At 40.2% G+C, this 15,215-nt stretch overlaps 1 protein-coding gene across 1 annotated transcript in view; it reads right to left on the bottom strand.

Moving 5' to 3' along the window:
- Positions 1-15,215, bottom strand: part of Col28a1 (collagen type XXVIII alpha 1 chain) — a 149,869-nt gene that overhangs the window by 47,904 nt on the left and 86,750 nt on the right. The window contains exons 26-27 of the mRNA XM_032906950.1: positions 12,475-12,543; positions 9,742-9,810 (exon numbers count right to left, since the gene is read on the bottom strand). Of these exons, the coding sequence (XP_032762841.1) occupies positions 9,742-9,810; positions 12,475-12,543 (138 nt within the window). The remainder of the gene's footprint in view (positions 1-9,741; positions 9,811-12,474; positions 12,544-15,215) is intronic.

The following is a 15,215-nucleotide window of genomic DNA, read 5'->3' as shown; positions in this document are numbered from 1 at the left end:
AGGAAGATTAATTTCTTTGTAAAACTAGCGTGAAATCAGAACGGGAACTATTATCTCAACTAAATCCATTTTTCAAAATCAACAGGAGCCAGTTGGGGAGCTTTGAAAAAGACTAGTATTCCAGTAGAGGAAAAACCTATTTTCCGCACCGAAGGCCTAGCTTCATAAGCCAAACTAGCATTGTAAAAGCTCTCTCTGTGCCAATGCAGAAGACGGTAATGAGTGTATAAGCACTGCTCTTTAAATGGCAGCTCTACGAATAGGAATTTGCCCCTTCCCAAGGCCTAAACTTTCCTAAACAACCACAAAGTCATGAAACATCTAAGAAGCCATCCCTCAGGGTCTCATTTCCTTCTAATTAACTAACCTCGGATAGCTCTGAGAAGTCGTAAGATTAGCAGTATTGAAAGATCTCCTGACAGGCAACTAACTCTTCTGTAATCTATCAATTATAGGTAAAATTTTGGTCACAGGAATCTCTGTTAGTAGGGTCAATCAAGAATTTACTGACTGTATACCCTATGATCATTGAACTACACTAAACATAATCAATACCCTCAGGTTTATTCCCAGCAGACAAGGACATTTCTCTTTTATTATATTCACTGTGATCCAACTGCAGTGCAGTGATAAATTCTGTGACCTTGACTAAACATTCAAGAAAGCTAACTCCTTCAAAAAAAAAAAATCAGTCAGTAGGGCAAGTGTATCTACCTAGAAGAGCAAAGTAATTACATAACTAAACATCAGGATACAGAAAAACATTATTTCACAAGTTCAGAGCTCCCTAATGACAGAATTCAGTAATTGTTGTGTTACAGTATATATGAATGACTCATATTTGAAGGTCAAATAGCAGTCACAAGGGAAATAGTAACACTTTGAATGCAACCTCTATATATTTATTCAAGTATTCATTGCTTCGTTTATTCATCGAGCAAATATTTATTAGTGACCAATTACATACTGGAAACTATTTTAGGTATTGGGGACTGGAAGTACAGATCAAAGGGACACAATCCTTACTTTCATGGCTTTCCCTTTACTAGACGAAGACAGGTTATAAATCAAATGAAACAAATAAATTTTTTCAGAGGGTGATATCATCATAAAAATAGTAAAGTGGGACAATAGAATGACCCTGAGCTCTGTAAAGAGAAGAGTGTGTGGTCAGGGATGGTGTTGCTATGGAGATCATTCTTCAGCTAAGGCTTGTATGAAGAGGAGCTTGTCATGTCAAATGCTAAGGCAGAAGGAACAACAGAGCAAAGACTCAAGAGAAGAAGTCAGTTTGTTTTCAGAACCAGGATGAGGAACGATGTCCTAATCCTGCTGGGTGCAGAAACAGAGAGATGCACAGTCACATAGGAAACAGGATCCACTCGGAACCACTTCCAGTTGTTAACACTGCTTACTTTCTCTTTTGAGAAATGCTCTAGGCTGAGAAAAGAGGTATTTTAAAGGAGGAAGTCGTATAGAGTAAATTCTTTCCCTAAACAGATTTTACACAGCTAAAAACAATTTTCCGGGGTGCTGAAAACAGACTAGAGAAATATTAGTCATAGTACACTATGACTCAGAAAGATGAGACAAAAACATGAAAAGGCAAATAGGTATGTGAAAGTTCAACCAACTCAAGTTCCAGATGAGTAAAGGAAGCCCAGGGGAAGAAAGATGGGACTAAAAGTGTGTCAGTCATATGCCAGAAGGTCTCCAGAAATAATAAAGGATATTAGTCTAAAAATCAAATTCTATCAAGTCTACAGCTAAACACTAAATTAAAAAGGAGAAAAAATTCCCCCCAAAAAGCAGAGAAAATGACAAAGTACCATGAAAGAAAAAGACTAATGGGTAACTTCTTTAGGACAATAAAAAATACAGAATGTCAAAGAAAGTTCTTTGCATAGGGAGAAACAGCTATATAGCTACCTAGCATCTGTGCATGGAAGATGTATTTTAAGAAGATTACAGAAGAAAGGCATTTTCAAGTCAGACAAGCAGAGAATTGTTCTAATGGACCTGTTTTCCAAAGGAAACTCTGGGTTGTACTTGAAGTGGAAGGAGAGTGGATCCAGTTCTGAGATATAAAATGGACTAAGGAAAATGATAAATGCATTGATCAATCTAAATGAACACAATATTTTTTAAGAAATAAAGTCTTGTCTTGAGGAGTTGAAATTGATTAGAATATAAAACAACAGTATCAGAGTGGGGTAGGGATTCCACTGTTAAACATACAAAGCTGGTAAAAGTGCCTTTAGAGTTTCATAAGACAGATATCAATATTTTAATCAAAAGGAAATATTGAAAGAGGAGGGGGAGATATTGTGCAATTTTCAGACTAGTGAAGTGAAAATTGTGATTGTTAAAAACTAGTCTCCCTTATTTTTTTTCTTTTTCCCCCTTGTCCCTGCTCTGAGTCACAAAGGCAGGTTTTAGTGCCTCTGCTTCTTCCTATTGCAATGCCTGGGTCCTCTCGGCTTGCCTAGAGTATAGAGACATTGGTTCCTGCACAGTGATTCATGGTTCCCACCCTAACATTATTAATGCAAGAGAATTCTTCACAAGATGGAGGAAAGATTATTCTGGGATTATATTTCTGGTCTGCCGACTTAAGTCAAGAGTTCTCCATAACAATTATAAGCATTCCTTTGCTAGAGTTTCTAATGACCTTGACCTGGGACTTATTTCTTTTCTTCTATATTTATATTTCAAATGAAAAAGCCTATATAGAAAGGTGCTAATACTCAAAAGCCAACTCCTGTAACCTTAAGATGTCTGCAAGAACACTGAAAGTTAGCCTAGACTGTGGGCTACTCACCAATTGGTCAGAGACGTTTGCAGTATGGCAGAGTACAGTCTTTAACAAGCCAATGCAGAGGACGTTTATAAGCCTCTTAATGTGGGAGTACAGCCTTGTTCAAGATCAGTTTTGCCCAAGGCAGTTCCAGGCACCAGCTAGATCGGGCTGTAATTTCTCATAAATCTAGCTTCTCTCAAAGGTCACTCACTGCACTTGAGAACAACAACTGCTTTTTATAGTCTTGTCTCTTCAAGTGTTGGATTACCAGGGAAAGAAAGTATCTCGCATCTTCAAGTGTCAAGTGGTAACATCAAGATGCAAATTAAATTTTGAGTGGTCCAGGGAAGTGTTCAGAAGAGCAGCCCTGAGAGACCCCAGGAATGCATTAGTTTCCTGACTCTCAGGGCAGTAACACTTAAACAAAAAGGCACATGGCACTTGGAGAGCATAATATTCTCTGCCCAGTTCTCACTAAAAGCTCCAATCTCTGAGTGGTAAAGAACCTCTTACCTTGCTAATAGGAAAGGCGATGATATACACTAATAACTAACTACCAGGCATTCAGGAGAGGAGAAAGGTAAATGCCTGTTATAAATTTTTAATAGTAAAATTCATGGGCTATAAAGACAGTTATAGCAGCTAAAAGAAATGTATGCATGACACTACTACACTTGGGCCTGTATGGATGTTATCCGTTACAAAAATAAAAGAAGTAAACATATAGCATGATTCCTTAATACATTAGACAGACATGAGTGGGTGAACAGAAAGATCAAGATGGGAGGAGGGGAGAGAAAAAAGTAGTTCCCACAGTTTACTGCCATTATGAACTGTACACTCTTATAGCATGATGGGGTTTTTCAATACATACCTGCTCAAATTAAATATTTTATATAATTCTGTAGCATGTGACATTATTTCATCCTTTTTTTTAACCTTTGACACTAACACACACATCGTATAGTTGCTTGTCTCCATGATAAAACCAACAATTATTTTGCATTTTTTTGAATCGTGAAATTCTGTGAAACATTGGAGTAGGGTGAATATTAACCTTGACAAAAAAGTACTTTGAGATTTTATTTTTTTTCTTTAAGCTCATTGTAGTTTAAAGACTGGCTTGAGAAACAAACTTAAATGCTGGAGACTACTGGTTCAGTTTTCACTCACCTAAACAACTTTGTTTGACCCATGTGCACCAGATGTGTTTGATCATATGTGAATAGGAGATACATGGGCAAGAAATATGCTAGGATGTCCATTTACCCCTGATTGGATGTAGGTGGGAGGTATGTAAGCAGAAAATGTCAGGATGTATGCCCCTGATTAAGCCCCTGCAAAATGTGACTCGTGGCCATTCTTTTTTTTTTTGGAAATCCAGAGATGGACTTGCCAGAGATCCATCCTCCTGGCCAGTATTTAATTAAAGTTTCTTCAAAATTGACCTTAAATTACAGTAATGATCTTATTCTTGACTGGTGGGGTTAACAATGGTAGATAGGCAAATTGGTGATGGCCACTGGCCATTGCCCATTACTTGTTAACAGTATACAGACAACAACGATGACCTGGCAGTAATGATTCAGGACTCACAAAGGTGAGAGCTCAAAGTTTTCATCCCAACTCTGATCTGAAGAACTGGTCACTGCAAAAGGAAACTGTGTGGGGCCCAGTGCTTCAGGTCTGTACTTCTAGCACTTGGGAGGAAGAGATAGAAGGATTCAAAGCAAAGGTCAGACTGGATTATATAAGACTATATACAATTTAAAAAAAGAAAAGGAAAGAAAAAGCAAGTTAGTTGAGAGAAAAAAAATCACCTAATAACATCTCAGATTTAGAAAGGAAAAAGGGGGGGAGGGGGAGAGGAGGGATGAGGCAGAGCATAGTCATTCTTTTTCCTTATTGGTTGGACAGGATAAAAAATATTTGACCCAACAGGACATGCAAGTGTGAGCTAGCAGGTGAAACTCACAAATGGTCCATAGCCAAACCCACGGAACACCACCCTGATGATGTTAGCAATGTGAGAAAACATTACACCGTCGGTATTCGGGGGTTTAGCTTTGAGTCCATGTGACTATCTTCTATCTAGTTTAGACAAGAATGACTAGTAGGAAAATGGGGTATGTGAACACAGATAACCAGGATCAACTCTGAGGCCCCTCCTCACTAGCCAGTTGTGTTTTGGTAGGTATAATCCCCAAATACTGAGCTATGGCAACAGTGAAACTCCATCTGGTTTTCATCTGGCATGACGGAACTAGTGCACTGAAACTGTCTTCACACAATGAACCTATACCCAGTCTCCTCAGTGCTATGATTACAGGTATGATCCAGACAGAAAATATTATGCAAGCTGCCAAGAGAGGTAAGCATTTAATAGTCCTACCTAGGTGTGGTGCTCATGACCCACAATAACGACTGGAATAGCAAGATATCCGTACAGTAAGTGACACTCACACGTTAATGACTAGCAGCTGTCTAAACAGACTTAAGGTCTCCTCAACAGGAAGGAAATTATGCCTACTACTAGAAACCTAGCCAGCTTCCTAGGGCTAATCCGGCCATGGATTTTTCTAAGAGAACCTATTACTCACACTTTACTAGTTCAGCATAAATCCTAACTGCATTCTAAATCTTATACCTAATGGGGAATGAAGCTACAGCACCTCATGGAAGAAGCCTTTATGGCAAATGGAGTCCATCATAGAAAAACCACTAGATACAGATGCGGAGATCAATGAATCATGGAGTCTCAGCACCAGTGTATATATCTACAGCACAGCTTTCTTCCATGGCTCAGAGAACACTTCCAAAGATGGGTCAGAACAGTTTTAAAAGGTAAACACCAGATAGTTGGCTATGAAACAGTTTTTCATAGAAATGACTACCTAAACGACACTGGAACAATGACAATATTAACAGACATACTCACACAGAAAGGGGAAATCTTATGGTGTCCCACACCTCGACAAGAAACTACAGGCAACTAGGGCCAGTTGAGGAGGGAGAGTTAGTCTCTCCTAAGCGTGAGCCCCTAATTTATTACCTATTGCAAAGTGGTCATCCCTGAAATTGTATCAGTATACATAATACAAGCCACAAAAATAGACTCATCACATCATATTTATGTATTTGTTCATACTTATACATGCACACATGTATACATTTATATGTAAAAAGAATGAATTTGAGGGTGGGGGCATGAAAGGAGTTGTACTGAGGGGATGGAGGAGGGAAGGGAGGGAGAATAAAATATAATTTATTTTAATTAAAGTGTATTAAATTATTAGGAATAAGTATACCCTACAAAGACAACTTGAGGGTTATATGAATAGTTATTTCAATGTAATTGATACAAACCAACAGAAATGCACTTAGGATACAACATGAACTTCAAACACAGAATCCAGATGTTTAGACCTGAGTTCCTGAATCAGATATGTCAAGCAGCGATAGCTGTTCATTTTTCTGGGTACTGCTGCACTGGACCCCACAAGCTAGGCCGATCTGTCCATTACTACAGCCATGCTGGGCTCACAAATAATAAACTTGCCAGGCCTGAAACCCAGTCCACTCCCAGTATATGGACAGTCCATCAACTGAGCTGGATCAGTCCTCCCCAGGTCTAAATGAAGAACTGATGCTGGTGGCAAAGAGGTGCATTCTCTCCACGAACAAATAAGTTTGTAGAAAAAGTCATGGCAGAACCTACCTCAGAAATGCTTAAAAATCAGGAAGCACTTTCAGATATCACATTTATGTAAAGACTTCCCAGGACCCTGAGACGGATTCAACAAAAGAGGGCCAACTCCTGAGTAGAATGAAGAGCTTGAGAGAGCCACCTCTGTCTCCTCCTTGCTTGGACCTCCAAATTGGAACATCTTGTCACCACATGACATGGGCCACCTGACCAATGAGCCAACATTTGAGCACCACAATGAGGCTGAAGTAGACCTTCAGTGATCACGGTCTTGGTCCTATCTTCCCCATGGATGAGAAGTTACAAAAAGGCAGCAGACAGCTCAAGTGCCAGTGTTGGCCAAGGTCTCCAGCAAGGCCTTTAGACAAGTATAACAAAAGGTGCAAGTGTCACTGACCCAGACATTCTTTAGAAAAGTGAGAAATGGTCATGAAGTGGAAATTTCTGGTTACTGTCATGTGATGTTTTCTGAAAAATATCTTATGAGAGTATATTTTCACTGAAGTGGACACATGGGAGGATGTTTTGTTGAGAACAGACACGTGGTGCTTCTCTGGAAGTAGCATGGAAAAGGGGCATGTGAAGTTTTGCTGGAGTCAATGCTTGAGAAAACATGTGATGTTTTCAAGGGTACAATATACCCCAACAGAGAGTGAAAAGCTCTGAATGGTACTGGTTTGCCTTGCTATTCTTTGCTGGTCATCATTGGTCTTTTTTAACACTGGTTTTAGCCGATGATGCTTTGTGGTATTGGTTCACCTTGCCACTCTTTGCTGGTTATTATTTGTCATTACTTCATAGGGAAAAAAATGCCATCAGAAGTCTGGTTGTGTGCCAGTGGCTTCTTGCCACTTCTGCAGACTTGGGCCGTTAGGCAGAGCCTTGGGGTTTCCTCTGGATGGAACTGCCATTTCTGATTTGTAAATGGTGTTTGTGAATAGATTGATCTGCTACTGCTGCTGATTCATGTAAACTATACTGCTGATATCCTAATAACACAGATTGGATTTGCTCTAAAAGACTGTTTCTAAACAGGTCCACATCCTCTTTTCCTCTATTAACCTTTCATTTCTACTACCTCTGGTGTGTGGTGGACTAAAGGGGGAGGTTAAGACATTTAAATACCCTTATTAAAAGTAGGTTTTATGAAAGATAAACGTACAGGTCATAAAACTGAGATTTCACTTTTATGTAGTCTTAAAATGCCAACTCTTTCTTTGAGGTCTCTCCTTTTTGTAGAGACCGTCTAGCTGTGGGCCAGGAAAATGAGGAAGGAGAGCCATTCTGCTTACTGGAAGTTAGGCAAAGCCACATGTCAAAGGCAGCTTTGTGAGTCAGCCTTGCAAGCAGTATCAGGTCACAGTACGAAATGGAGGAAAATCACCTCATCTTCTTGCCCATAGGATTTTGTATGGCATGTGGCACTTTGGGGTTGGGGTTTGATCCAAGTCATGCGAGGTACTGTGACCTACTTTCACTCAGGGTAGATGTGAACATGGCATGACCTATAGGACATAAGACAAAGTCCAAAGCCAGATGAGTCATGGTTTGTGAGAAGACTAATTAAATGCAACACAGGGTGTTCCAGGAAGAATATAAAAAGTAAATCCCAGACAATAGAAGGAAGAAAACTGACACTGGACTTAGAAATGAAGGAGATGGGCTTATAGCACATGTAAACTGAGTTCATGTGGGTGACAAGACCAGGGAGCTCATATATATTTATGTCTCATCTTTTTCTCGTATTTAAATCATTTTTACTTTATGTATATGGATGTTCTCTGCCTGCATGTCTGTGGACCATGTGCATGTAGTGCCCACAGAGGATAGTAGGACCCCTTGGAATTGGAGTTACAGACAGTTATAAGCCACTATGTGGGTGCTGGGAATCAAATCAGGTCCTCTGGAAAAACTGCCACTGCTCTTAATGGCCAAGCCACCTCTCCAGACCCATGTTACTTTAAAAAAAAAATTCTTACAAAAACTTCCATAGAACATTATCACCTTTCAAACATAGAATTTAAGGATGGGGTAGTTGAGTGATGTCATTTCTAAATAAGCAGAGTTCCACTCTATTGTCCTACAGCATGCTAGCTTCTCTTTGCTTAGAAACCCAGACTAGCAGATAAACCACTGTCATATAAACTCTAGATACTGTGTTCGGATTGGAAGATTTCACAGCAGTTCAATGACTTTTGTTCTAGATTTAGCTCCCTCTACGCAGAACTATGTCGTTTCAGTCTAAAATAATTATCTTAGGTGCCTTCCATCTCCTATTTACTAAGTTGTACTATTTTGAAAGAGAGTTTGTTTTAAATTTAAATGTAGGATGAAGTTCAGTTGTCCAGAGTTATAGATTATCATTTACTCACTTTCACAGGGTAAATAAATATATACTGAATTATTGCAAGGCGAACAATAAATAGGTGAGGTGACGCACCTTACAAAATAACTCAACATATTAGGAATAGAAGAGAAAATTATTTGAAATTACATAGTAATTAGTATGTAATTACTGAAACTTTCCTACTTAGATAAAAGGAAATCATGAATTCTTCCTTGTTAAATACACTTATTACTTTGGAGCAAAAACAAAGAAGAAAGCAGCTGGCTATGAATTCCAGTAACAAAGGCCTGGGCTGGGGGCCAAGAGGAGCAATGTTCATTCACGCTGCTTGGGAGAACCACCTGGAGGGCTTAGCAAGTTCTCCAGCCCTACTTTAGAGTTTAAATTTTAATTCTGCATGCCAGGGTACCAGTATTATCCCAGAGACTCCTAATGTGTGCACTGGAACCTGGGACTATCAACTCCTGCCCATCCCACCCCTATGCCCCATTCTCTGTGTCTTCACATCCTACCAGGGCCACACCTTAATGCTGGTCCTCCCCCATGTCTTATCTCATGGACTGTAATGAGAGCCTTCATGTGAATGAGTGAGAAAGCTGTAAGAGAGATAGAGAACATACTGATTGATAGGCAAGAAGTCTTCGTTTAGTCACCACCCCAGAAATCATCTGAACCATTCAATGCTTCACTAAGCAATGTATGTTATGGCCAATGTTCATGAAAATACTCCTTGTACAATTTCTACACTTCGAGAAGTTGCCCCTAAATCCCAGATGAAATTTTAATGGTGACACTCTCACTAAATCCCTATTTTGTAATGAAGCCACGTGTTCTCTTCATTACCTTACTGACTTGAGAGATGATTCCAGTACAATCATATTCACTTACCTTAATTCCTTGTGATCCATAGCCAGGGGGCCCAGGAGGGCCAGGCAGGCCCTTTTGCCCAGTATCACCCTATGAAAAGAGGAAGAGAAATTGACAACAAAGCATGGACAGTGTAGGGGACAAAACGGAGCGATCACTGCTCCCAGCTTCATTCTTAAACTTCTTAGGATCCTCTCGCCACTGCCCAGCTCCATATCCTGTAAGGCTGTGTTCTAACCATTCTCAGGCATAAACTCTATATATAACTCAAGTGTAGGTAAAGAGGCAAAGAAAAGCAGATTGAAGGAAGTAGAAAGAGAGGCCAGTGACTTTTGCTTGGCAAATCTAGACATTCCCATACAGGCCTGCTCGTGCTAAGTCCAAAGATCACTAATGCCAGGATCTGTTCAACTCGGAACATGCTGCTCCCCTTTAATGAGATTGCCAGTTCCTTGGGAATACTGTTGGAGTCAGTGGAGGAACTTGTGAATGGTCAGTTCATAAAGTGCTTGCCTGTGACAAAATCAGTATATTTATGTTTTTTTTATATATAAAGGTTGCTATAAGACAATGGTACATGGTGTGAATGCATAAGAATATGAACAAGTCAGTGCTAGAATTTGTTCCACTCTGTATGAATTCACAAATTCATACAATATATTCTGATTAGACTCCCGCCTGCCCTCCACTCCTCCCAGATCCTCCATGCCTACTGATAGAAAACACGAAACAAGTTCAGCATCTCCCAGTGTGTTCGCTTACTGAGGAAAGACTTCTGAGGTGGGATCAGATTGGAAAACAGTATGCTCTGCCCAGGGGAGACCTCCATGCACATTCATGCCACTGTGTGGCATTTAGTGATAGCAGTGTGTGGTGAAGAACATGAGATTAGGCACCTGTTTCACTGTACAAGCGTCAGTGTCCACACAAAGCTAAGGTTTTGTGACATCACCAAGTGTTATAACCTTCAAATGTGCAGCTGACTGAAGTTTTGTCATGACCATATTAAAGCTCTCAGAAGTTCCATGATAAAGTAGTGAACCTTTGCAGATCGCAAGAGATGCTAAGTCAACCCTGAACAGGACATGCTTTGGAGATGGGGAATTAAGTTACTAAGTAAGTCAGGGTTGCTTTTTCTTGCCATTGTGAGAAAGCTTTATTTTTCTCAAGTTGTAAGGATGTTTTCTCATCACAAAAGTATTTTAAAACTAAAAATATAGATGAGAGTGGAGAAGAAAAATGGATACAACTTCCCACTGATAGTCACTACTGCCCTCTTAGGACAATCTTCATCTACATACAGTGACCCATAATTTACAAAACTAGTCTGCTGCCAGATGAACTCAAGTAAGGAAAGGGATTAAACTAGAATCCAGGAAAGACTGTCGTCCTCCGCAAATCTCTTGGCTCAAGAAGTCTTTCCTCCTTCTTCTCTAATAGATCTACATGAATTTTGGGTGTGTCTAGACTTATTTAAAAAAATCTGAATTTGTAGGGTGTGACTCATTGGCATATTTTCCCCCACAGATATGATTTAAACTTCCTTCATTTGCTTTGTTTCTTGAATAAGCGAGTGAATAATTAGAACAGCCTCTCAAACTCAACACTACTGACATGTTGATCAAGCTAAAGCAGTCCTGTTCAGCTGCAAGTTGTTTAACAGCATACCTGAACTCAGTAAATGTCACTGTCACCTTCTGTTGACACAGCTCAAACTGTCTCTAGTTGTGAGATTGTTGAAGTACCCTCACTAGGGGCTTTGGAGAGAGGACAAAATCTCAGTGAGAATCACTGGGTCAGAGAAATTCAAGAATTTGTAAATACCAAGCTAGGGGTGATAAGTAAGTAATATCTACGTAGAAATAGAGATAAAAGGCACCAAAAGAAACTCCTGTCACCTTGTATGGCCACAATGAAACTTGACCTTTACACCACGGTCAACAGAGTGGCTGAAGATGTACAGAACAAACATTAGCCAGTGATCTGTAAAAGGTCACTGAAAACAACTCTGACCAATCAGAGATGAGTTTTTTTTTTTTTTTTTTTTTTTTTTTTTTTCAAGGCAGATTCAGACTGGACTCAAACCCATTGTGAAGCAGAGGTGGGCCTTGTTATGAGTTTCTGCCTCCACTTTCCAAGTTCTGGGACTGGAGTTATATGGTACCGAGTCCAACTGTGATCTGCTTCATAACAAAACGGCACAACTCCCAAGAAACCTGGAGATATTTAGAACACTTTGCAGTGAAGTGGAGAGAAGTTGACTTTCTGATTTTGCAAGGGAAGCAAATGTTTTAAAGATACCGCAGCTCGCATGACATGAAAAAAGATTCCATCAATAATCCAGGGAAAACTAAGTCAACAAGAAATGCAGGTTTTATATGAAGTAGCTTTTTGCTGGTATGATGCTAAAACTTGGCTTTCCCATCTCAGAAAAGCTTGGGATGACAAGTGTTTCAGAATTGAAATTCTTTATCTTTTGGAATACTTCTTTGTATCTAATGACTTCTTCTGGAGGCAGGATACATAATCAAACACAGAATGTATTTATATTTCATGCGCACCTTCTACAGAAGCCCAAATGCACCAGGATTTGACTGTCACTCATGACCAGGAATCAGTTATGGGCGTGCCACTTATAGTCATGCTATGACTAAATATTTCTAAATTTGGAGCATTTTGTGTTCAGGGTTTTCCAACTAGGGATGTCCCAACTGGTACCTAGTGGTCACTCACAACATAGACCTGATGACTCACCTTCGGTCCTTGGATTCCTATGCCCCGAGGCCCGGAGGGACCTGGAGGGCCTCTGACCCCTGGCTCTCCCTGTAAAGACATAATGAATGGCAAGTCACCATTTTTTTTTAAAAAAAAAACTTATAGCATATAACTTTTCGTGTTGAATATACATTTTCAAAGAACAGATACAAAAATTTAAATCCCTTGAATTTTACTAAGACGTTCATTGAGTCCCTTTCACCCGAATCATTTTGCTATTTCGACATAATGTGCTTTCTTTACTTTCTTCTAACGCACTCTTTCCTGATAAAGGTTCCATTCCAAATCAATCCAGTTAATTAACTTCCTGGCAGCGTTCATGTGTGCTTCCGTCAGAGCTTGCTTCTCTAAAGTTTGCGAAAGTAATTACTGTGTTTTTTGAACAGAGGAGGAAAGGAAGCATAAAGATAAAAAGTCCCCATAAAGAGCTATGTCCACATCCTGAACGAAAAACTATGTCCACGTTCTGAACGGCTGCTTCTGTTATTACAGCAACTAAAAGTGTACTGTTTGACTTGGGGTTGACTCTGATTCTTGGGCCACCGGGTGATTATGAGCTCAGGGATCTTTCTGTTTCTCCAAGGTGTGACACTTTAAGGCAGGTCAAGTCCTGTAGTTAGACCTTTCTGAGATGGCAGGGTTAAAAACCCTCTTCATCCTTCAATGTAATGTTAGGATATGTTAGAATTATGCCAAGTTAATGTTAGGACGATTGAGGGTTGACGTCATTTAATACCCAGAGCAATCCTCTAATTACCATGCTGGCTTGTTTACCTAATTTTCCTGGACTTCAGTAAACTCACCAGATAGGTGAAAATTAATATCCACACTTCTTAGAGATAGGGAACGAAGTGAGAGTGTGATTCATGAGTCCTCCCACGGGGTGCACCCTCGGTAAATGTCAGTTCACTACACACCTGCTTTAATTAAAGAGGAAACAACCAACGCTTTCCAAGTCTACACAGCCACTAAGAAGAGGTTGGGCTTAGCACACTGGAAAATCAGTCACCCCAAAGAGCTATTACAGCTTCTTGGGCAAACAGTTCAGCAGTTCCTTTTAAAACCCAACATATATTTACCACCTGACCCGGTGATTTCACTGCCAAGCATCTATCTGATGAAGGTAAGAGCACGTAACACCCAACCTCCTGCTCACGAGTCTCCTCAGCAGGGTTATTCACCACAGCTCAAACCCAGAAAGAACCCAAGGTTCATTGTCCGCAGGAGGAATAGACAAAATTCTGCAAGAAACAAACTATGGATTCATGCCACAATGTGGATGTGCTTGAAAAACGTTGCTCTTGTTGACAGATACTGGCGTGCTGTAGGATTCCACTGAGGAAATGTCCAGAGGAAAATAAATCTATAGAAACATGGACTAGTAGTCACCTGAGGACAGGATTAGGGACATGAATTGATTATAAATAAGTATGGAGGAATCCTATGGAGGTAAGGAAATGTTCTAAAAATGATCTGTGAAGACAGTAGTCCTACTTGGTAAACTGGTAAAATATCACTGGATACCTGAGTGGAGGGGCCAGAGAGATGGTTCAGCGGTTAAGACACTAGTTGATCTTGCAGAGGACCCAGGTTTAGTGCCAGCATCCATGTAGCAGGTCACACCTGTCTGGAACTTCTGTTCCAGGGCATCTGACATGACCTCCCCACCCCCATCTTCCATCCATCCATCTATCTATCTATCTATCTATCTATCTATCTATCTATCTATCTATCTAATTGCTTAAAAAATTCTTTTTAAAAGAAGATTCAGAATCAGGCTTTGGATCTGTATGTCCCATGATCTTTGTCTTTCTAATGCTAGTATAATTAAAATAGTCTGGGTAACTTTAGAGCTCACAGTTTTTACTGGCTCAATTCTTCTCACCTTGCCCAAGCTCCTGTGAATACCTCTTCATTCAGGTTCCTGTAAGTTTGCTCCTATTAAACTCATTGGTCTTCCACACTGCACTTAAGGGGAGTCATTTCTTTATTTCTGTCATCGTGCTCCACCTGGGATGAGTAGACATTTGTTCAAGTGTCCTCAGAAAAAGTCCACACAGCATAGCTCCATCCAGCACTTGTATGCCTTTGAAGCTCCAGGCACTAATTGCCACTGGAACATCTCCCTCCTACTGACTGTCAGCTCAGAGTAACTTCAAGTTCCTCCAGTGTTAAGGATCAATCTCACATGAAGAACTTCAAGCCGAGAACATGAGTACCCTGTGTCAGACCTGTTTCTATGATCTCTCCTTTCTGGGAACCTCTGCGTCCATAAAGAAAATGTCTGTATTGTGTGAGGGCCTCCTGCTACACCTGACTGATCTACCTCTCTGCCGCTTCTTAAAAGAGACAAGGGTAATATCTGTCAGAGTTTTAATGTCCTTCAGTCCAAGATAGTACCAGTAAACATAGCTAAGTAGGTTTTACTTAGCATCACTAAATATATTGTCAAACAGATATGATGGCTTCCTTTCCTGAGTTGCTGATCACATCTCTCTTCTCAGGATACAGTAGACAGAGTAGACATGATGTAGCTGGACACCATATACCTCCTCTGTGGAGCACACCGCCTGACCACTAATGTGGCTTAGAAAAACTAGACCTGGCTCTGAACGGGTAGCTAGAATCTGCTAGTTTATAAGACAGGAAGAGAAACACAGTGGAGCCCCTCCATGACTATAGAGGATAGCATCAGTGAAAACCTCAAGTATAAACAATAT

Source organism: Rattus rattus, chromosome 6, assembly GCF_011064425.1.
Source record: "Rattus rattus isolate New Zealand chromosome 6, Rrattus_CSIRO_v1, whole genome shotgun sequence".
NCBI classification, from domain to species: domain Eukaryota; kingdom Metazoa; phylum Chordata; class Mammalia; order Rodentia; family Muridae; genus Rattus; species Rattus rattus.
The sequence above is the reverse complement of the archived record's forward strand: the minus strand, read 5'-3'. Positions and strand labels throughout refer to the sequence as shown.